General features: G+C 33.5%; 2 protein-coding genes across 2 annotated transcripts; both read left to right on the forward strand.

Annotated features, from left to right (window-relative positions):
- The first annotated feature begins 5,709 nt into the window (after positions 1–5,709).
- On the forward strand, positions 5,710–10,321 carry LOC143545116 (folylpolyglutamate synthase-like). Its single transcript, XM_077037056.1, has 16 exons — positions 5,710–5,898; positions 6,005–6,204; positions 6,280–6,345; positions 6,424–6,533; positions 6,609–6,669; positions 6,755–6,838; positions 6,961–7,017; positions 7,108–7,168; positions 7,250–7,296; positions 7,417–7,494; positions 7,634–7,792; positions 8,286–8,627; positions 8,694–8,772; positions 9,614–9,769; positions 9,857–10,044; positions 10,128–10,321. The coding sequence occupies exons 1-16, from the start codon at positions 5,736–5,738 to the stop codon at positions 10,185–10,187; spliced, it is 1,911 nt and encodes a 636-aa protein (XP_076893171.1). The 5' UTR covers positions 5,710–5,735; the 3' UTR covers positions 10,188–10,321.
- A 1,683-nt stretch (positions 10,322–12,004) lies between these two features.
- On the forward strand, positions 12,005–16,807 carry LOC143545102 (glycosyltransferase-like At2g41451). Its single transcript, XM_077037044.1, has 11 exons — positions 12,005–12,349; positions 13,660–13,809; positions 13,901–13,953; positions 14,030–14,138; positions 14,226–14,360; positions 14,525–14,569; positions 14,733–14,920; positions 15,030–15,171; positions 15,636–15,682; positions 16,139–16,226; positions 16,305–16,807. Exons 1-11 carry the CDS (start codon positions 12,005–12,007, stop codon positions 16,557–16,559), a joined length of 1,557 nt encoding a protein of 518 aa, XP_076893159.1. The 3' UTR covers positions 16,560–16,807.
- The last annotated feature ends 5,803 nt before the right edge of the window (positions 16,808–22,610 follow it).

Consider the following 22,610-nt stretch of genomic DNA (forward strand, 5'->3'; position numbering starts at 1 on the left):
AAAGTCATGCGAAGCGAAAAAGTCATGCGAAGCGAAAAAGTCAAGCGAAAAGAAATTGCATGCGAAGCGAAATTTTTCCATGCGAAATTTCATGAAATTCATTTTCTGATGCATTTTTGTTAAAGGACTGTTAATGAAAATAAAATTTTTCCGAGCTGACCTAACCCCAGCCAGGGGCTTTGCCCCTTGGACCCTGCTAGGGGCTGCCGCCCCTAAACCACGCTACCAGGGGCGCTGCCCTCGGACCCCCGTTAGTTGAGGGTTTCATTAACTTAGATGTAGGAAGTAGTAGTAATGGATAATCGACACGCGTAATGTATTATACAGTTAGCCGTGCACAATTAAGGAAGGGCATTACCATTAACGGCGAGAGAAACCGACTCCAGGTGAGTTCTAGCCTCTTTATCTGTTATGTTTTCAGGGCTGTGTGCATACTCCTTTGTGGTAGATAATACACTTACTTGATTGGTAAGTGTATGATACGTGTATGATTGTGTATTGAATGTATTATTACATAATGATTGTATGAACGAGTATGTATATATATTTATAACTAGAATATATGTAAAGTATGCACGTATGATAAAGGTATGGTTATTCGATATAGAAGGGACCAGTCCCTTATAATATATGAGATGTTAAGGACCATACCCTCATAATATATGAGATGATAGGGACCAAACCCTTATAATATCTGTGATGTTAGGGACCAGACCCTTATAATATCTGTGATATTTAAGATAGAATAGCTTATGGTATACCATAGGGTTTTATGAAAGAAAGTATGTAATAACGTATGCATGTATGTAAAGTACGTATGAAAGAAGTGATAGTAAATAAGGTATGAATACGTATATCCGGACACGTATGAGTATGGTATGAATGTAATGTATGTTAATTGATTAACTAGAACTCACTCAGCGTAGCTGACTTTTAGTATGCACGCAGGTGAGTAGGATGAGGCATGTTGCTTGAGGTGGGACACTTGGCAAATGGATGGAGATTGGCATCGAAGTCGGAAGATTCACGTGTCGTGTATGTTATTGTTTAAGACTTAATGTATTTTGTTAAGACGGGTACTTATGTTATGTAAGAATGTTTAATATTAAGTATTCCACGAAAAGTTTTTAATTAACTCTAATTTTAGAACTGTGTTTATGAGTAAATCCAACACCAAAGTAGGGTTACCAGGGACGGGACCTTACACTTGATACGTAAAAATAGGGTTAGGATGTAAACCAACTAATAATCATCGACATTTATAAGTCACTGTAATCGTCAAATTCTTAGTTTATTGATTAGCTCGTGTTCCTTCAATTCGTCTTTGATTACCAACAATTGGTATCATACATCAACAACAATCGTTCAAGGGAGGAAAAGAACCATAATGGATTTGTTCAATCTACTAAAGGGAGCTTACCAATAAGGAAAGTTGTTGGCAAGCCTAAGTGTTCGATTAATATTTTGTTGGGTTTCTGTTTAATCAAGGGGCGCAAATTTTGGTCCCGAACATCAAATCAAGCAATCGATTATCAAACTTTTGAACGATATATTAAAGAGCATCATTTATGAATAATTGCTCAACGCTTTGCTGCGAAGAATGCTATGGTAGTCTCTTTGATTCATTTAACTTTTTTACGTATACGTTTATTGTCACGATAACTTTGTTTCATTTAGTTTTATCACAATTATGGTCGACTTTTTTTTATTTTCTTTCTATATATAAAGAATCATTTTTTAGTACTTGCTTTAGGCACTTGAAATCAGAGCAAGGTATGGTGCTAAGCTTCAATTACTAATCACATTACCCATTTGCGCATACATACTACGTGCTTGATGCTTCCCTATTATGATCATTAGTGTCACACCCCAACCTAAGGCGGAAATGTCGGGGTATGATCCGATTGCTCACAGCTCGAAGATACTAGCATAATATAAAAGTGACAATATCTAATTAATTATTTTATTTCAAATATACACACAATATCCAAATACAACAAAACTATTCAAGTAAATAAGTATGATAAGTTTAAATCCATGTCTGTCTTCATTAAAACATAAGGTCTTTCTAAATGTCCACACTTCAACTTCAAGCAACCTGCATATGCGTAGAAAACAGAGTTTGTCAACATAAAGTTGAGTGAGAATATCACCAGCTTTGACACAACAGTATAAATAAGCATAACGTGATAAGTGCGGTAAATATAATCAAATCATAAACAAGTATGTAGACCGTTGCCAAGCGAATCAAGCGTTGGTCAATAGCATGAGAACCCAATACATGGGAGTATGATGGAACCCACCCTCCGAATATACGAATGAATGAATATTAACACAATATACGAATGAATGAATATTAACACAAGTAAGCATGTAACACGTATATTTGATTAAGTCACTCACAATTACATGTATGCATTTGTTTGATATATATATATAGGGAGAGGATCAAGAGAGAACTCCTTATTAGGGAGAGAACTAAAGAGCTCCTAACTATAGGGTTATAATTGTAAATTGCCTCTAATAAAGAACAATTACCGTTGCTTCACTGTTAGACGGACTCGTCGGCCTCCATATGAAGCGATCTTGACACAAATCAACTTTCTATAGAAATTAACACCATAAAATTGCAAATCGTGACGACGCCACTCACGCTGGTGTGTCAGTTGGTGATGGAATGTTAACAATATTATTTATATAATACTAACTAAAACCCAATTTTGCAATAAGAACTCTAATCCTGCAATCGCTCAATCTGTTTAACGTTTGTTTAAATTGATTTAGGGCTTATGATTATTGATGATAGACGATCAATATGTATATTTCAATTACCTTGAATGATGATGGAACTAAGGAGGACGACTAACCCGTCGCGGTGGATAGAACAAGGTTCGAACAGAGGGGTTACGACCAATCTCAATGCAATTAAGTTTAGGGATTTAGATCGCTGGGTTATATAAGAGATGCAGACACGAGCAATTGTATTATGATTAATCGTACGTTATATAATCGATTTAGGTCAAGTCGGTTTATCAAATATATCAATACGCATCAAATTAGATCTTGTTTCTTAATTAAAAAGGTCGGTTAGGCCGATAATGGTAAGAAATATCACAAACATGATCAAATTCCTAGTTTAGATCGAAAAGTGTGGCTCAAGCTAACCAAACGGGTGACGATGTGGGTATACAGGTATGGGTCACGGGTTATCGGATCAGGGACAAAAGGATTATAAACGTAATATGCAAAATTTGCAAATTAGTCCTTGGAGATTGAAGGTGGAAACAATGGAGGATTAAAGTTTATATTTGGGTTAAAAATGTATATTTTCCAAAGTTAAATATATATTAAATAAATACAATAAACAAATATAAATTGTATAATAATTTCTCGATAAACGCAATTATTTTTCAGTGATAAATTTCCCGAATCTAAAACGGGTCAGGTAATAGATATAAAATTGTACGTGGAAAAGCCGAGTTTTTACAGTTAGACCAAGGGGTTGTTTGGTAGCCTCTTAATAGTTATTAAGAGACTACCTCTTAATGGCTCTTAATGGTTAAGAGGTAACCATAAGTCAAAATCTTAAGGTTATCTCTTTACCATTAAAATTTAAGGCCACCTCTTAACCATTAAGAGACTATGAACCATCAAGAGGTAGCCTCTTAATGACCACTAAGAGGCTACAAAAAAAAATCTCCAAGTGTTATGGGCGCCAAGCCATTACAACCTTAACAAGATGGGGCGTTAGTAGGGGGGGGGGGTGTTAACCCCTTAGGCCGTTAATGTTTTAACATGCAACAAGGCTTAAGGTTGCAGAACCACAATCAAAACAAACCAATATCAAAATCATCATTCATATTTTTGTAAAAAAAGAGAAATAATATTTGTGTTTTTAGTTAAATCATTAGACACACACACACACACACACACACACACATATATATATATGAAGTTAATAATAGCCCTCATGTTTACGTAACAATAACATGACGAGTTATTTTTCACTTTTTAGCTACTCCATTACCATTTATTTAAGTTTCATAGAAGTAGAGCTGACAATTGAGTACACATTTAAGACACGATAAGACATGCTAATAAAAAAATGTGGTATGTGATTTTTTTTATAAATTAAATAATTGAATTAGTAGGTTAAACTCTCTTATTGGTACATAAAACTTAAAACATCATATAATCATGACATATAAAATTGTTAAACAAATCATATTCATGTTTGATACACGTGTTAAGCGCACCATTTCTAACCTTTTAAGACATAAAATGCCGGCCCTACCTAAAGGCTAAGTAATCCCAATTAGGGATGAGCTCGGTACCGTACTGGTACCGACCAGTACCGGTACCGAAAATTCAGATCCCGAAAATCGCAAATTTTTGGTAACGGTACCGAAATGTTCGGTTCAGTACCGGTATTTAAGGTAAAATTTGGAAAATACCGGTACCGTACCGATTCCGAAAACTCAAAACCTTGATACCGGTACCAATCGGTACTATACCGATTTTTGCCATACCTAATCCGAATTCCCATGTCAAGTTGTCAACCCTAAGTTGACTAGTACTTTTTCTTAAACATTAAACAATGCAAGGACTATTTGTGCAACTTTCAAAAAATAACATGACACTCAAATCTTTGATGAGTGGGATTCATGACCGCTACATCGATGGAATACTTTTGCTTTTGCAGCCCCCGTATCCGCAGAGACAGAGATTCCACTCAACCTGCAGCAGAGGCACCTCTTTCATGAACAAAATCAAAACCCATTAATGGCTACCTCCTTCTGCTCAATCTTACCTCACAGTTTTCACAAACCAAGTTGCAGAAACGCATAAAGATTCACCACAAGTTATCTTTATCAAGAGCCCTAATATCTCTGTTCTTGTGGAGTGAGTTTTTATATTCACAGTTATCAAATTTTGAATCTTTTTTTCTGGGTGTGAATCTTTTTGATTGGTTATGGTTATTGAAGTGCAAAAGTAGTTAAATTTTTAATTCTTGTAAACCCTGCATGTCTATGTTTATCAAATTGGGGATACAAATATACAATCACTTCATTTTATGATCATATTCATCTTTCTTTTTTTCTGGGTGTGAATCTTTTTGATTGGATATGATTATTGAAATGCAAAAGCAGTTAAATTTTGAATTCTTGTAAAGCTTGTATTTTTGTAATTGTTGAATTGGGGATACACCAACTTAATTTTATGATCATATTCACATTCAGCCTTTTGGCTTTTGTGTTATGTTCATCAAAATTTATCTTTTTTTTTTGGGTATGAATTTTTTTGATTGGATATGATTACTGAAGTGCAAAAGTAGTAAAACTTTCAATTCTTGTAATGCCTGCATTTTTGTGATTATCATTTTGGGGATACATCACTTAATTTCATGATCATATTCATTTTTATTTTTGGTTTTTGTGTCATATTCATCATTTTCATCTTTTTTTTTCCCGGGTGTGAATCTTTTTGATCGGATATGATTGTTGAAGTGAAAAAGTAGTTAAATTTTGAATTCTTGTAAAGCTTGCATCCTTATAGTTATTAAATTGAGGATACAATCACTATTTCATGATCATATTCATGTTTATCTTTTTGTTTTTGGTTTTTGTGTTATGCTTTTGATAAATTCTCTTATAAGTTATAACTCAGTGTTTACTGATGTTTTTAAGTTCATAATGTGACTGCTGACTGTTGAACTTGTGGGAACAGTTTATATAATGCTTTTACACCCGAATGCGTACATGAGGCAAGGTATACTTAAGGATTTTTTGCATATTAATAAAGTGACATGGGAAAATAGATATTCCTCATGTTGTCACAATTCCTTTGATGTCACCGGGCTGAAAGCATTTCGATCGCTCGAGAAGATACAACAAAACGGTACAAAACATATAAAGATAACATTTTACTCTACATGTATGCTATGATATGCTGTTGAAAACAACAATTTTATGTAACTCAACATTTTCTTAATCAAATATTTCAGGGTTACAACATGCAAACATGTCATCTCAAACAGTGATAACCGTAAGAAATAGTAACACACAAGAGTGTCATTCATCATTTACATACGAAGCTGCCATGGAAGCACTTTCATCTCTAATAACACGTAAAAAACGTGATAGAATTTTGAATAATACAGATACTAAATACACAAAACTGGAGAGAATGTCCATGTATATACAGGTAACTTCATTCTCAATCTATTTAATCACATTTAATTAAAAACATGTTAGACATCATCTTAAATTTGAGTTTCAGATATTAGGCATAAAGGAACAAATTGCTGACCTTAACATTATCCATGTTGCTGGAACTAAAGGAAAGGTACTCTTATTAATTTACATGAATATATTCTCGACAATATTTTATCATGTTTTTCTTTTTGATAAAGTTTATATTTAGGGATCAACATGCACGTTTTGTGAAGCAATCTTACGGGAGAGTGGGTTTAAAACGGGCCTATTTACTTCTCCTCATTTAATTGATGTAAAAGAAAGGTTCCGACTCAACGGGTATGTATCTCATTATTATTTTTACAAACATTTACCTCATAAAGATAACATTTTTATCGAGTGACGACTATGTAGGATGGAAATATCCGAAGAACAGTTTTTATTGTATTTTTGGGGTTGTTGGAACCAGTTGAAGGTATTATTTAATGTTAGTCTTTACTTAAAATTGTGTATTGTAATTTCTCATGTAAAATCTGGTTCTTTAATATGTAAATTGGCAGGAAAACGTCACGGAGGACCTGCCAATGCCTCCATTATTTCAGTTTCTCACTCTATTGGGGTTGAAGATATTTGTATCTGAAAAGGTAAGTTTTTACATTTTTGTTAATTTAACTTCAATAGCTAGGGTTGTTGACTTGTCGCTACTCTTGCCTATAAGTTTACAATTTTATAAATACAACATAAAGCTATTCAACGCCTTTTACAGATAAATGTTGCTATTATTGAAGTTGGTATTGGAGGGAAACTTGATTCAACAAATGTGGTAACTACATCTTCATTTCATCTTTATATTATTCTGGTTTTGTAAAATAAACCGATATTAATTTATAAAATGGATTTTGAAACACTGCAGATTCAAGATCCTGTCGTGTGTGGCATCGCTTCTCTTGGCTTTGATCACATGGAAATTTTAGGTCAGTCATTTCACACATACCTCTCTTTATGAAGGTTTGTTAATTAATTTTTTCAAAATTGGTTTTCATAATTATGTGTAGGAGATGCATTAGGAAAAATTGCTTTGCATAAGGCTGGGATTTTTAAGGTACAATGAAGTAGGTACATTCAAACTACTGTAGATATATCTTTCTTCTAATTTTACTCAATTATTTATTCATGTACATGGAAATTAATCTCTGAAATTATTTGGTGTTATTTTTTTAAGCCTAAAGTTCCTGCATTCACGGTACCTCAAATTCCGGAAGCAATGGCTGTTCTTAAACAAAGGGCACTAGAATTGGAGGTACTCTTATTATTATTATTATTGTTGTTGTTGTTGTTGTTGTTGTTGTTGTTGTTATTATCATGTCTATACAAGACTCTTTCTGTTTTTTTTGGGTTGAAGTTAACAAATGTAATTACTAATTATGTGACATTTGAAGGTTCCATTGGAAGTAGTAACACCGCTTACTTACAAGAGGTTAAATGGTCTCAAACTAAGTCTATCTGGCGATCACCAGCTCATGAATGCGGGCCTTGCGGTCTCTCTTTGTAAAAGCTGGCTGAATACTAAAGGAGAATGGGAAAAACTCTTCAAACATGTGAGTTCTAACGGGTTCTAACGGGTAAAAGGTGGGTCAAACGGGTCGAGTGAGCCAAAAGTTGCCCAAGTGTGTTTAGTGTATAGAAGCAATTTTATTCGAAAGCTTTGATTATTAACAAAGTAATATGATTTATTAATCATATTCGACACTAATTATTGATAAATAATAAAAGGTAAATTACACTTTTCGTCCGTAATCTTCATTAATTACACGAATCATCCTTTACGTTTAAGGCTTGTCACAAATTTCTTCATTTCGACAAACTGACATTAAAAGCTTCCATTAGTTTTTTAAAAATGACCAATATACCCCTGCCATCAAAAATAAAATAAACCCTAACCCACCAAAAATTTCTTGTTTAATACACACTCTAGATTCTTCTGGTTCTTCTTCAGTTATCAACCACTTACCTGAGATGAAAGGGTAAAGTAGTCATTTAACATGTTTTTGTTGTTTTTAATTTTATTTTTATAATCGTGTGTGAGCTCAGGATATTGCAGATGATAGTCTACCTGTGGCATTTTTAAGGGGTCTTTCAACTGCACATCTTTCTGGAAGAGCTCAAATAGTACATGACGTTTCTTTGGGTTTAAACAATAGAATAAAAAGGGATGATAGTCGTCACGGGGAGTTGATATTCTACTTGGATGGAGCTCATAGCCCTGAAAGCATGGAAGCATGTGCCAAGTGGTTTTCTAATGCAGTCAATGAAAAGATAAATAGACCCGTGCCATTATTATCTGAAAACAGAAGCATGAAAGAACCTTATAGCAGCAACGGTTACATACAGAAGTCAGATGAGAAGGAAGGATCTAAAATAATATCCAAAAGGGTAATTTAGTAATTCACATCACACTTCATCATCATCTCAGATTTTGTTAACAATTTTATCTTTCAGATTCTGTTATTTAATTGCATGGAGGTGAGAGATCCAGAAGTTATTCTTCCAAAACTTGTGGATATATGTGCCTCTGCAGGTATATCTTTTTTATGGCAAAGTTGTAAAATTTATATAATATTAGATTATAATTAAGTCCATGGTTGTACAAAAAAAAATAGTTTCAATTGCACAAACTACCAAGTAGCTTCAAATGCATGATCAAGTCATTCCACATTTCCACCTTTAAGTTTGATTATTTTGTTAATAGTTGGTCAAATGTAGGAGTTTGGAGTTGTACTACATGCATTGAAGGGTATTTTGGTCTTTTTGCACCCATTATCACCAAATTAAAATATACAAAATGAAAATTTGAGCATTAAAATATGAACCCATTCCTTGCAGTTTCTTGCCTTAGTTTTTAGTCCGTTATTATTTTACGTGTTGGGCACATGCATCAAATATTCAAATAGTAGGGCATTTTGGTCTTTTGCACCCGTCTTCAAAAACATTTTAAAAACTAAAAGTTAGAACATAATTATATGAACCCATTCTATTTTCTTACCATTGATTTTAGCCCATTAAATTATGTGTTGTGCACATGTATTAAAAAGAAGGCCATTTTGGTCTTTTTACACGTCTCCAACAAATATAAGATATAATAAAAAATCTGAGCATTAGTTAACAATCCCATTCACTTGCGTTTTCTTGCCATCGTTCTTGGTCCATTATTATTTTACGTGTTGTGCATATGTATTAAAAAGGGCATTTTTGTCTCTTTGCACCCATCTTCAAAAACATTTAAAAAACCAAAAAAATTCGAAAATTATTTCATGAACCTATTCACTTCCATCATTTTTATTCTGTTATCATTTCACTATTTAACTATTTAGCACATATTACTTTCTTATTTTTCCAGTATATTTTAAAATATATTGCAGGTTCTGATTTCTCAAAAGCAATTTTCGTGCCAAGTATCTCATCATACAGCAAGGTTACTTCTGGTAATTCAGACATCCCTATAAACACCCCTTCGAAAGATCTTGCATGGCAGTTCAACCTCCAGAGAGTCTGGGAAAGAATTATTCATAAAAAAGGTTTGTATCTCTATTATTTTCTTAAAAGACCCAGTTTTTGTAGACCATCAGTATTAACCTCCTGAAATAATAACATTTGTCACGCAGACATCGGAATGAACAAGAACTCAAAAATGGAAATTGTACCGCCCAAGGAGTCGGTCCTATACAGTGATATTTCTCACTGCAATCCAGAAAATGGAAAGTTTAGTTGCAGTGCAGTGTTTCCATCGTTACCTATGGCAGTTTCCTTTTTAAGAAAGTCTGTGCGTGACAATCCGTCAATTAGGCTTCAGGTATGTAGCATTTAGGTGCATTATGTTTTGGGATGTTTGGATATGGGTTTTGGAATTGACTTTTTTTTACTGTGTTTTCACAGGTTCTTGTGACGGGATCGTTGCATCTTGTTGGTGACGTCTTAAAGCTACTGAGGAGGTAGCATACATTTGCTTCAGGAAGCTTGTTTTTTGGGTGTAAACTGAACACCATTCGACAACCGTAAGGTTTTTAAAGTTTTTGGGATTGCGTCTCGAAAGTCATGATACAGTTAAAGCCAGAACTATTGGAAGCCAATATGTTGGTTGGGTTGTTTTGTTGTGTTGTTGAAAAATGAAAATTCTCATTTGCACATTTGCATTTTAGAAGAAATGACATGTATACATCATTTGCACATTTGCATTTGTAATAATAATAATACTAAAACTAATTTATTAGGTCCTTCGCGTTGCCGCGGGACCGTTAAACTGAATAAAAAATACATGTAAAAGTAGGGATGATAATGAGATGGGTATGGCTAATCTCATATTCATACTCGATTATAAGATCATGTCCAATTACTCCAATACGGGTAATAGGTGGGGGGGGGGGGGGGGGTTATCCATTTGTGTTTTAAAAAATACATGTTGGGATTTTTGAAGTATAGTTTTTCTTTCCTTTGTATTTTTTAAGCCTGAGATAAATTACATACATATAATTGTCACCATAAAGTTTTTAAAGTATCTTAAAAGTTAAAATATCATGATGATATAAATTTTATAAAATAATTTTGTCTTCGTAACATATAAATATAGTGTTCTAAATATATATATAATAAATATCTTAAAAGAAAAGTGTATTTATTCAAGTAGTAAAGCTATCAAATTGGAAGAATACTATACAAGGGTTAAGGCAAAATATAAGTAAAATTTAAAAATTTCCAAAGTTATGTTTCTGGCAAACAGGTATATAGTTTCGGGTAATCGAGTCGAGTATCACCTGATCATAGACCAGTCTCGTATTAGCTAAATATTTTTTTTCCCAATCCCATCCCTGGTCCTACACTTGTTAGGTATCAGATATACCCCCTCGATATTGTAGGGTTTGGATAAACTTGTTGGTCTCGGGTTTTTTATGACATTTTTATATCTACATAAAAGATATTTTCCTGCGCTTTACATCGAAAACCACGCAAATATAGACCTACAAATGTTGAGCCACGCACTTTACAGCATGCTCAAGTTGCATAATGTACTAGTCAAATAAGTGCAAAAGAAGAAAACCAATAAAAGCATGACATAAATGGTAAAACGTGCTATACAAGTATTAAATCATCAAAACAATTGAATTATAACCGAAGCTCATAAATTATATTTTCTATAAATACAAAGAAAAAGTGAAACACTATAATTTCATTACTATCCATCACTTGATCTTGTGATAGAAGACTTGGGTTTTTCAGTAGAGACTTAAGTTCGATCCTATTTGTGTCACTATTTTAGATTATAACAATGAAATATTTAAGCCAACCTTATGAGATTGTCAGTTCGAATCCCGAGCCCACCTAGGTTTTCGTCCCACCGTATGTTACGTCAGAGGATTCTACTCTTGTGCGGGTACAACGACTGTCAAGTGATAGTCGACGGTATTGTTTCCCAGGGAGCATCCAAGCCAAACTCTGAAATTGTATGGATCAGGTAGGAAATATAAAAATCCGTCAAAGAGAAGAATATTTAGTGAAAAAAATACGGTCTAACATCTTCAAAATGTTAGTTTATAATTATAATTGGTTTAAAAGCCTCGTCGGAACTTATCAGAAAGTGTAGCCCGGTCCAAACTTTTAAAACGTTTTGTTTTCTCCATCTTAAATGGTCCGTTTTAAAATTTTTCCAAAAATAAACGCGTCTCCAAATTAATATTCCACTAGTATAAAACACACAACACTGACAAAAGTCACCAACGACCATCTTCTTCTTCTTCTTGTTCATTGATCATACATCAATGGCAGGTGTCTATTCATCTACACGAGCCACTTCATCATCACCACAATCTTCCTCTCAGGTCTTCAATTCCAAAATCCTACTCTTACTCACACTCCTCCCGCTATCTCTCGCACTCTTCGCATTCGCCCTTCAATGGCGGGGCGAAATCGACGATCCGACCACCCGGTGGAGCCCCAAGGACCGCCTCGAGTTCCCCGGTATGGATGCATCCACGTCATCCGATCGCATTACCACTAAATCATCGTCGTCTAGCTGTGCCGAGATCCTAGGGCAAAGCCGGTCTGTTACGTTTCCGTATTATAGGGATTGGAAGTTTAATTATACGTCCGATCTTAAACCTAAGGTAGTATACACTTTCTAATTGTTGTTGTGTTGGTTTGATTGATTCGTTTTGTATGTGATTTGACAGAATTAGGGCTTAGGGTTTGGTTTTGGCTGTGGTTTGGTAGAATTTAGGGATTGGGGATGTTTAGGGCTGTGGTTTGTGAGATCTGTTTATGATTTCATTGATCCTTTGATCATAGTTGATGAAGTTGAAGTTTAATGTTAAATTGCTGCTAATGTGTTAATTAGACAGTCGTATTGCCCTATTGTAGTATGTTTTGAGGTTTGCAGAGTGTTGTTGAAGAAATTTGTTCATTATAACGCGGTGTACGTTAGTCACTGATTCATTTTAAGGCTATTGGGTGTGGATCATTTTATGTCACGGAGGGGACGCCGTCACACAAATACCGGGCTGAGGTCCCTTAGGTCACGCGTGACGGGAGCCTCCTGATGGTGTTCATGCAGCTCACGGAGGTTCTTTACCAATTTCCTCTTTTTTATTTTTATTTTTTTTGGCTACTTGGGAGGAAAATGGGTGGCTAGGAAGAAGGGGTTAGGGTTAGATTACTTGAATCTGGGTTGAATTTGAAGTGGGGAATGCGAATTGCAAAATTAGGGTTTTGAGGAAGAAGACGAAGTGCAGGAAGTAGTTTTTTTTTTAAACCAGCATATGGAAGTAGCCAAGTAGGTATAGGTAGTCTGGAAAAAAAAACAATATATAAATATAAGTTAAAATTATTTATAGTGTAACGGTTTTTAAAAATTATAAATTGTATTAAATAATTAAAAAGAAAAATAGAAATTGGACCCATAACATGGGTTGAGTGGTGGGATTGAGTGATGGAGGAAAAGTTGATATGGCTAATGATGAGAATGAGGAGAATGACCCACGCATAGCCTAAGGATAAGTTAAATTCTTCAACTGAGATTAACGTTAACCTAAATAGTTGTTTTAGATCACTTGCTCATGTGTCATAAGACTAGTGGAATATGCAATGTTATAATAACAGATATGCATCGCTGCAAGCACCTCTGCTGGCTTAAGCAGATACTACCATGGATGTTTTTGAATTAGGGCTTAGGGTTTGGTTTTGACTGTGATTTACTAGAATTTAGGGATTGGAAATATTTAGGATGTAAATTATGAGATCTGTTTATGAAATTGTGATAGTAGGATTACTGTTTTAATGATCCTTTGAACATAAACAGTCACTTAATCATTTCAAGTATAGGTTAAGTTCTTTATCTGAGATTGAAATTAACTTCTATCATTTTATAATATAAAAAACTTCCATAAGACTAATGGCATCTGCAATGTTCTAATTGCAGATATGCATCACAACAAGCACTTCTGCGGGCTTAGACCAAATATTACCATGGATTTTTTATCATAAAGTTATTGGTGTATCAAATTTCTTTTTGTTTGTGGAAGGGAAAGCAGCATCTCCAGGTGTATCTAAAGTTTTAGAGTCTATCCCTGTGAGTTCATGTCACATACTGTCTTTTTATGCTTCTTGAGGAAATTTATATCATCGTTCCAATAAATAGTTTTTACTTAATTTGTTTACAGGATTTAAAGTTGATATTTAGAACAAGAGAACTTGAAGAACAACAAGCCAAGAGGTTAGTTGTTCTGATGATCTTCTTATTCTTTAATTTTATTGCCAGACTCTTTATGAATCCATGTTTTGATCTTCAGTCGAATATGGAATGAGACATGGTTGTCGAGCTTTTTTTACAAACCGTGCAACTATGAATTGTTTGTCAAACAATCTCTTAATATGGAAATGGCTATCGTTATGGCAAGGGTATGATTATGTTATTATTAGTATTTATATTTCTACTTGCATTAACACTAAGATGAAGTTGATGATGATTTGTTGGTTTACTTCTAGGAAGCTGACATGGATTGGATCCTGCATTTGGACACTGATGAGTTGATATATCCAGCTGGCACTCGTGAATACTCTCTCAGAAAGCTTTTGTCAGATGTCCCAAAATATGTTGATATGGTCGTGTTTCCAAATTATGTAAGTTATATACACTATCGGTTCAATAATAATTTAAATACTTAAATAGAATGATATGATAGGTTGTGCACGTTCAAAGTTAAATATACACTTTGGTTGACTTTTGACAAATATAATTTAAGTCAATCTGTTAATCACTAAATGGTTCTTACTCACTTTTGTAGGAGAGCAGTGTGGAACGAGATGACATAAAGGATCCTTTCAGTGAGGTACATAATTCCTTCGCTACTTACATGCATATATATTTAGAAATAGCTAAACTTGAACGAGATAAGCCATGAAAGATGGAAACTGCAGTTTCATTAATTCTATAAAAAGATTATAAAACTAGCAGTTATGTTTTTTGAGATGGAAATAATTGGTTATTTCCAGGTTTCATTGTTCAAGAAGAATTATGACCATCTTCCAAAAGACACATACTTTGGCAATTACAAAGAGTCAACTCGTGGCAACCCTAACTACTTTTTAACATATGGAAATGGGAAATCTGCAGCTCGTATTCAACACCATCTTCGTCCTAATGGTGCACACAGATGGCACAATTACATGAAGACTCCAAAGTAACGACCATATCTTTTCTACATTATTATTCACCACACAAGGCATTGTTTTCCTTTTGATTGCATATTTTACTTGCGTGTCTTTAGTAACTTGTATGCTTGTGTTTAGTGAGATAAAGTTGGATGAGGCTGCTGTCCTGCATTACACATACACCAAATTTTCAGATTTGACATCAAGGCGTGACCGTTGTGGCTGCAAACCTACTAAAGATGATGTTAAACGATGCTTCATGCTAGAATTTGACAGATCTGTAAGTATTTATGCTTGTTTTATTCTTTCTTTTTCAAAGATCAAGATTTTTCTTGCTAGGTTTTACATATGGGTAGGTAAAACTATGAAAAGTTGGGCACCTGCATTCATATCGTCAAGTTATTTCCAATGACTGATGATGAGCAAATAAATGATCTTAATATGAGAACTTCTCAATAATGAAGCGTTTGCTATGCCATTAGAAGTTTAGAACATCTTAAAAAGCAAAGTGTTGGAATATATGTGCATTTTCTTATAATTTCCGAGAACCATGTGATTGCATATTCATGTTAGGTTTAATTATTGGTTTTAAGAAATTATTCGATCTTTCTGTCAAAAAATTATCAGTGATCTCAATAAACAGCCACATTTGGGTTGCTCTGTATGTTTATTTAAGGAGTATAAATCCGTTTACGATATTTTATTTTCCATACTATTAATGATATCCACCTTTTTGTGCTGCAGGCATTTATAATTGCATCAACTGCAACTGAGGAGGAGATGCTAAGCTGGTAAGACTGCTTTTCCTTTTCATATGTGAAAGAAACTAGTCAGTTTGCTTTTGCATGTTGACTTAAATCTGTATTAATGTTCTAAAAATGATTCCATAGTCTTTTTGCTTTTGTATTTTACATAGACGTTACCATATTTAGAACCCAATCATCCATTGCATTCTACTTATTGAGTAGTACAGGTGATAATTTTGACCCATTAACTTATGAACAGTTGACTTGAGTTGTTTTTTAAAGATCTAACGGGTCAAACAGATAGAACGAAACCAAATTACCTTAAAATATACAAGTTTAATATGTCAAACGTTCAATTTGATTGCATAATACCTTCTAAATCATTTTGATTAGAAACATTAGTGTATTTGAAAGCTGCATTTTTAATCATGTCTGGCACACTAATAGTTTATAAAAGTTGAATTTGTTTTTTTAATCGTATCTTGACATGCTGATGCGCAGGTACCGTGAGCATGTTGTGTGGACTGATAAAACTTTAAACATGAAACTCATGAGGAAGGGGATTTTGATCCGCATTCATGCTCCAATGGCAAGTCCAGTTTCTTGACTTTTAGTTTTATACCCATGTTCTTGTTTCTTATTTTCTTCATATCTCTTACTTCAATAGGTAATTATTCAAGGATTAAGAGAAGCTGGTACATTCTATTCTTTAATTGCATCTGCACAATCTGGGGCGGATCATCTGTCGCTCGTTACCGACAATAATAATAGTTCCTCTAAAGCCTATGAAGAGAAGAATGGTGACCAAACAAAAGAAGTTGATTTGACTGGTAGGAAAGTTCTAGAAGCATCTGACATAGTTTTATCTGCAGTTCCACCACTCCCACCTCCAACTGAAGATGACAACGACGATGATATATGAATGATTGTTTAGTATGAGTGGTTCCCGATCTATAACCAAGCGTGATGTACATTTTAGGCATAGATTAGATTCACAGAGGTTGAGCACGGATATTATTTACGGCTCTTGTTTCCTATTGATGCACTCGGCTTATTTGCCAACATTGGTTTGTCAGGTATACAAAGTAAGATCGCGTCTTGTCATGCAGGACGAATTCTGTGATCTTTATTTGATGAGTATATGTGAATATATGGTTTTGCTCTCGGAAATGCTATATTGGTACGTATGGCTTAATTTTTTGGTCGAGGCTTGAGGTTTCTAGGGATGTAAACGAGCTGAGCCTGAGCTCGCTCGAGCTCGAGCTCGGCTTGTTTAACTTAAGAGAGCCTGAGCCCCAGCCTGGTCGTGGTCTATTATGATTTAACTTAAAGAGAGCCCGAGCCTAAGCCTATACCAAGTTGTCATATGCCCAACCAATCACAATCTTTTAAAAACACAATTTCTCTCATCTTTCCTAATCACTCAGAAGATTGTTTTCGGATGTTTTTGTAGAATAACTAATCTTCACCCTCTCCTTCACATCACACATTCTCTCATCCATATCATCATCTCTCTCCTTAAAAACACTATCGTAAATACTTATTATGGATGCTCTCATAATTATATTAACTAGTAAATGGCCCGCGCATTGCATCATGGGTGTTGATACATGTTAAGCAGTAGTGGCGAATCTTGAGAAAAATTATCGAGTGGGGGGGGGGGGGAGGCGAAGTTATGGATTCAAAAATTTTTGGGTCAGCGGTTCAGTTTGAGTCGGGTTAAAGTCAAACAATATAAAAATTTTCGAGTCAGTGGTTCGGGTCGGGTCATGATATACCTATTACATAATAAAAAAGAAACAGCATGATTCGGTTAAATTACAATACTAATTAAGTAATTCTGAGTTCATACAAGCAAGCTCTGAGTTCATACAAATCGAGTTCTGAGTTCAAAAAAAAAAGCAACAGTACGATCAGTAGCGCAGGTTAGTTGATTTGAACCTAATTTAGTGATTTTAACCCAATTCGACTCTGAGTTCATACAAAATCGACCCTATATTACCGGTTACGAAGGTCGGGCTCTGGTATTCCAGTTGGCGTTGGTGGCGAGAAAAGGTGGCCCTTTGGCTGGGGGCTGGGCGCTGGCGACTGTGGATGATCGCTGCAAGCTGCAGCTATTGCCGTTTCACCTTTTGACGGACGTTTGGAATGCCGCTGGAGTCTAGAGACCTGTGCATAGGCGCGAAGGCAGAACCCTAATTCAAACCGTCATTTGTTATTTGATATATTTTATTGATTTAACAACTTTAGCATATTTACAATACAAGCCCTTAAAGTTTGGGATTTCTTTTAAAAAAAGCAAATTATAATAATAAACAGACTTTATATAAAATAAAATCAAATGTCGGGTTTTTATAAAACAAAAGCAGTGGGAACCAGGATTATTCTATGAAGAAATTATTTTTGGGGGTCGGGCTCGATACGTATAAAAACAATCCGGGGGGGGGGGGGGGCTCAATACCTATAAAAATTTTCGGCCGAATATCGAAAAATATACACTACCGAATTGGAAAAACCGGGGGGGGGGGGGGCAGGGTACCCCCTGACCCCAACTAACATGCGCCCGCATTGCATTGGGACGTTATAAACATAAAGTCACTGAAGTTTAATTGTGTGTGTTATGACAATTGTGGTGCTAATAAAATTTAGATCGAAACGTAAATAATTTTTTGTAACAACTCGGGTTTCCAACGAACGAATTTATATCTTTTACCCGACTCGTTTTAAGTTCGGGAAATTTTGACAATAAAAAGTATAATGTTTATCGAGGAAATTCTATACAAATTATATTTATTCATTATCTATTTAATATATATATAAAACTTTGGAAAATATTCATTTTTAACCCAAACATAGACTTTAACCCTTTATTATATCCATCTTCATTTTCAAGGACTTAACTGCAAATTTTGTAAAATAATTTATAATCCATGACCCGTAACCAGTTACCCGGATCCGTTTAACCTAAACCATGAATCCGTTTAGATTACTTGAGCCTCAATAACGATCTAAACTCGGAATTGAATCTTGATTTTGATTGTTCTTGCCATTATCGTCCTAACCGTCACACTTAATTTAGAAACAAGATCACAGAAGGATACGAATTGACTTATTAAATGAACCGCCTTAACCTAAAATCTATTTTATAACCTAGAGTCGTTCATAATTCAATTCCTCGTGCCTGCAACTCCCTAATACCAGCGTGATCTGAAGCCCCATGGTTGATTGGTTTAATTTTGTCTGCTAATACCCTGTTCCGACTCCATTATTGCCACGACCAATGTTTTGTTGTTCTCCCTGTTCTTGTCATCAATCAGGTAATAAAATTATATGTTTGTGATCGTCTCAGAACGCTCTACAATAACCCCTACATTAATTAAACCGACATGGAGCGGATTGCACGATTGATAATCTAGGGTTTTATGATCAATTGGGTTACTTAACATTCTGTATATAAATGTCTGGTTACAACGTTAAACCAACTGACACACCAACTAATGTGTGTGTGTTCAAGTGTTCAGGCCGGCCAGCAAACCCGGTTCGAATCCTAGGAGGCCTGTTTTTGTTTTCTTGTTTTTTTGAGTTGTTTTGATTTGTTATAAGTATTTTAATCAATATTAAGTAGTAATTAAATAATGTTTTGTTGAAACCGACATCCTAAAATTAAACGTATAATGTCAATTTGTCTCGATACAAGTTTTCGTGTAAATATACATACATACATACATATATATATATATATATATGAGAGATTTCAAATGAGAACCCCTTTGAGTTTTAAGAACTCAGTGTAACGATTTTTTTTCGAATTTTTTTTATACATGCGTAATATATGTAAGTTACATACACGTAAAAAAATACAGAATTTTTTACGCGCCGAGTCGACTTATTACACATGTGTAACGGACGTAAAAATTAGTGTAATCACTTACAACTTTATTCTCTCTTCTACTTTGACTTTTTAGTCATATTTAATCTCAACAACACAATCCAATCCATTTAATAAAATGTGTGGCTAAGAATTGAGTTCTTAAGTTCTTAAAACTCAACATGGTTATCAAAATATCCCTCCCCTATATATATATATATATATATATATATATATATATATATTAATAATGAACCAACAATTATTTTATTAAAAACCGACGCTAATGTTAATGATTCTCGTTGTAAAAACGTCTTTCTAAATTTCATTTATATTTAATAAATATATTATATATATGTGTGTGTGTGTGTGTGTATGTAAGTGTTATTTATTTTAAAAATAATAAACGTATTGACGTATTTAAAAGTGTTAACTATATTTTTACCGTCGAATTTCGTTAACGATTTTAAGATATAAATTTTATTATAATTACATATTTAAATGATTATTATTATAATAGCTCTCAACTTATATTTATTCAAATTAATTATTTGGAAGTTCGATTATACGTTAAACAATGATTTTTATAATTAAACGATACCAATAATCCATAGAGATCAATCGTTCAATCCATAACATACCATATCATAATTGTAAATCAACTCACATCGAAATCCCAAATCCATTATACGTATTATATCACTTATAATTCACTTATATCATTATTTAATTAGGATCATTGTCGGTAATTCTCGAATGGCGTAATTATCGTTCTTGTTGTAAATATTCCCGTTTGGCTTAATTGATCAGGTGAGTTTTATCATTCCCCTATTTTACTCGACTTTCATAAATGTTTTGGGGACATATGCGTATATAATACTATACATACATATCTATATATACATACATATCAAAAATAGCAAGCGTGTAATTGTGTGTGATTAATTAAATCTACTTGTTATGTGCTTATGTGTTATTGTATTCATTCGTTTGACATACCCCCTTGGAGAGGGTTCTCATTCTATTGACCACCGCCCGATTCGCTTGGCAACGGTCTTATTATTCTTATTTGCTCATGGTTGATTTACCAGCGCCCGATTCGCTTGGCAATGGTTTAATCGACAACTTACTTGCTTATGGTTTGATTTCATTTCCGCATTTATTACGTGTTGCTTATTTATCATATTAACGTTATTTTGCTGTCAAAACTTGGTGGTAAACTCACTCAACATGTTTGTTGACAAAACTCTATTTTCTACGCATATATAGGTTGCCTGAGTTGAAGGATGGACACTTAGAAAGATCTTAGGGTTATATTGAAGACAAACTTAAATTTAATTGATTGTATTTATTTATTTGAATTGTATTGTTGTATTTGAATAATGTGTATTATTTGAATTAAATAATTAATTAGATATTGTCAGATTTTATATATGATAGTATCTTCGAGCTGTGAGCAATCGGATCACGCTCCGGCATTCCCATCTTAGGTAGGGGTGTGACATTTATTATTTGAAAAAAAAAATTAAAGGAAAAAAATAAAATGACATAAATAAGGTCCGTTTTTAAAATGACTCGTACAAACTTTTTGAATAGTGATTATAAAAGTGACATTTACACACTTTTGAATGGTGAAAAAAAAATCTATCTAACTATGTTATAACCTAAGTGACAATATAATTTTTATCCATGACCCATGATAGCTAAAATGAATGAGATGAGATATTAGAAATTAGGAGTGAATGTAGGCTTGACATTTAAGCTTCAACAATTTCTTTTATTTGTAGAGCAAGATTCTAGGTCAGGTAAGTATATCCAAGAACACGTTAAAGAAATATACCTTATAGTTATATATATTATAATAACTAGGGTAGCTATCTGTGTAGCACACATGTTACAATAAATAAATTTATTAAAATAATAACACAGTTTGAAATACAAAGAATATGTTCAACAGATATAAATATATATTATATGGTAGAATAAATTACACATTATATAATATGGAAATACAAAGTTATTAGAAAATTCATAAATCTCTAAATATTTCTTTATACACAATATTTGTAGTTTTATTTGTAACTTTACTTTCTATATCAAAATTTAATAGTTTCATATTGTTTATGCTTTTAACTTTAACTAATGCAACACATAACTGACAATGAGTTAAAATAAATTGTCTCAAAAATAAACCAACCATCTATATGATTGATCTTAACTTTTATAATCTTCATTGCAAAACAAAAATAAAGCGAAAATTTTATTCTTTGATATTAATAATTTTATCTAAAGGTATAGGATTTTTTTTTAAGAATAAAAATGTGAGTTACAATATCACTTCCGGATTTGATTGGCTTCTATAACACGGTTATCATATTGTATTTTCACATGTAGTTTAGTTTCATTGCATAGACCACTTTTCTAATTAATATTTTAAACAACAACAATTCAACATCAGCTTTTAGGACTAACCTATGACTTGACAACCTTAGATTTTGAGGTCATTTAAAACATCAGAAAAACAATACTTTCTTGTAACGTATCATTTTATGTCTAATAGACACCATCCAAAGAATAGTAATATTTTTCATCTCCCAGAACATGGATAGCAAAACGTTTGCTAATTTCTTGAACGATCTCAATTTTCGGTGCAAGTATAACTCGCTTACTAAAGAAATCTATATTTTTGAAATATTCAATAATAGAAGGATATACAAAGTTAATTTATCATATGATTAATAATGTACTAATGTCTAACATTTGTATGCCAAAGATAAGAAGTTGTTTTATTCACGTCAAAAACCAAAACACGTAGTATAGTGCTTATTTTTTGTGTATTTTTGAGATGATGAACTTAACATAAATGATGAGTTGATTAAATAGTCAATTAAAAAAGAAGTTTTAACTGGCTACTTTTTTAAACCAACCAGTGGACTGAAACTCATTTTAATCATAAACTGTTTTGACCTAAACAATGCTTGATACTTTAACCAGTTAAATGAACCCGCTCGTTTATGTTAACATAAACGCTGATAATACATCAATAGTGAATTTGTCTTTTCAGGGTTTGAAAGAAAAAAAACTTGTAATTTAATAATTAATAAT

Source organism: Bidens hawaiensis, unplaced genomic scaffold (assembly GCF_021521415.1).
Source record: "Bidens hawaiensis isolate Kalapana, Puna unplaced genomic scaffold, B.hawaiensis_p1.1 tig00013821_1, whole genome shotgun sequence".
Classification (NCBI taxonomy): domain Eukaryota; kingdom Viridiplantae; phylum Streptophyta; class Magnoliopsida; order Asterales; family Asteraceae; genus Bidens; species Bidens hawaiensis.

Coding starts and splice junctions, on each gene's coding strand:
- LOC143545116 (XM_077037056.1), top strand. CDS start 5,736: ATGCTTTTACACCCGAATGCGTACATGAGGCAAGGTATACTTAAGGAT. Junction 7,297..7,416: donor ATAAGGCTGGGATTTTTAAG/GTACAATGAAGT, acceptor TATTTTTTTAAG/CCTAAAGTTCCTGCATTCAC. Junction 10,045..10,127: donor ATCCGTCAATTAGGCTTCAG/GTATGTAGCATT, acceptor GTGTTTTCACAG/GTTCTTGTGACGGGATCGTT.
- LOC143545102 (XM_077037044.1), top strand. CDS start 12,005: ATGGCAGGTGTCTATTCATCTACACGAGCCACTTCATCATCACCACAA. Junction 14,139..14,225: donor TGGCTATCGTTATGGCAAGG/GTATGATTATGT, acceptor GTTTACTTCTAG/GAAGCTGACATGGATTGGAT. Junction 16,227..16,304: donor TCCGCATTCATGCTCCAATG/GCAAGTCCAGTT, acceptor TTACTTCAATAG/GTAATTATTCAAGGATTAAG.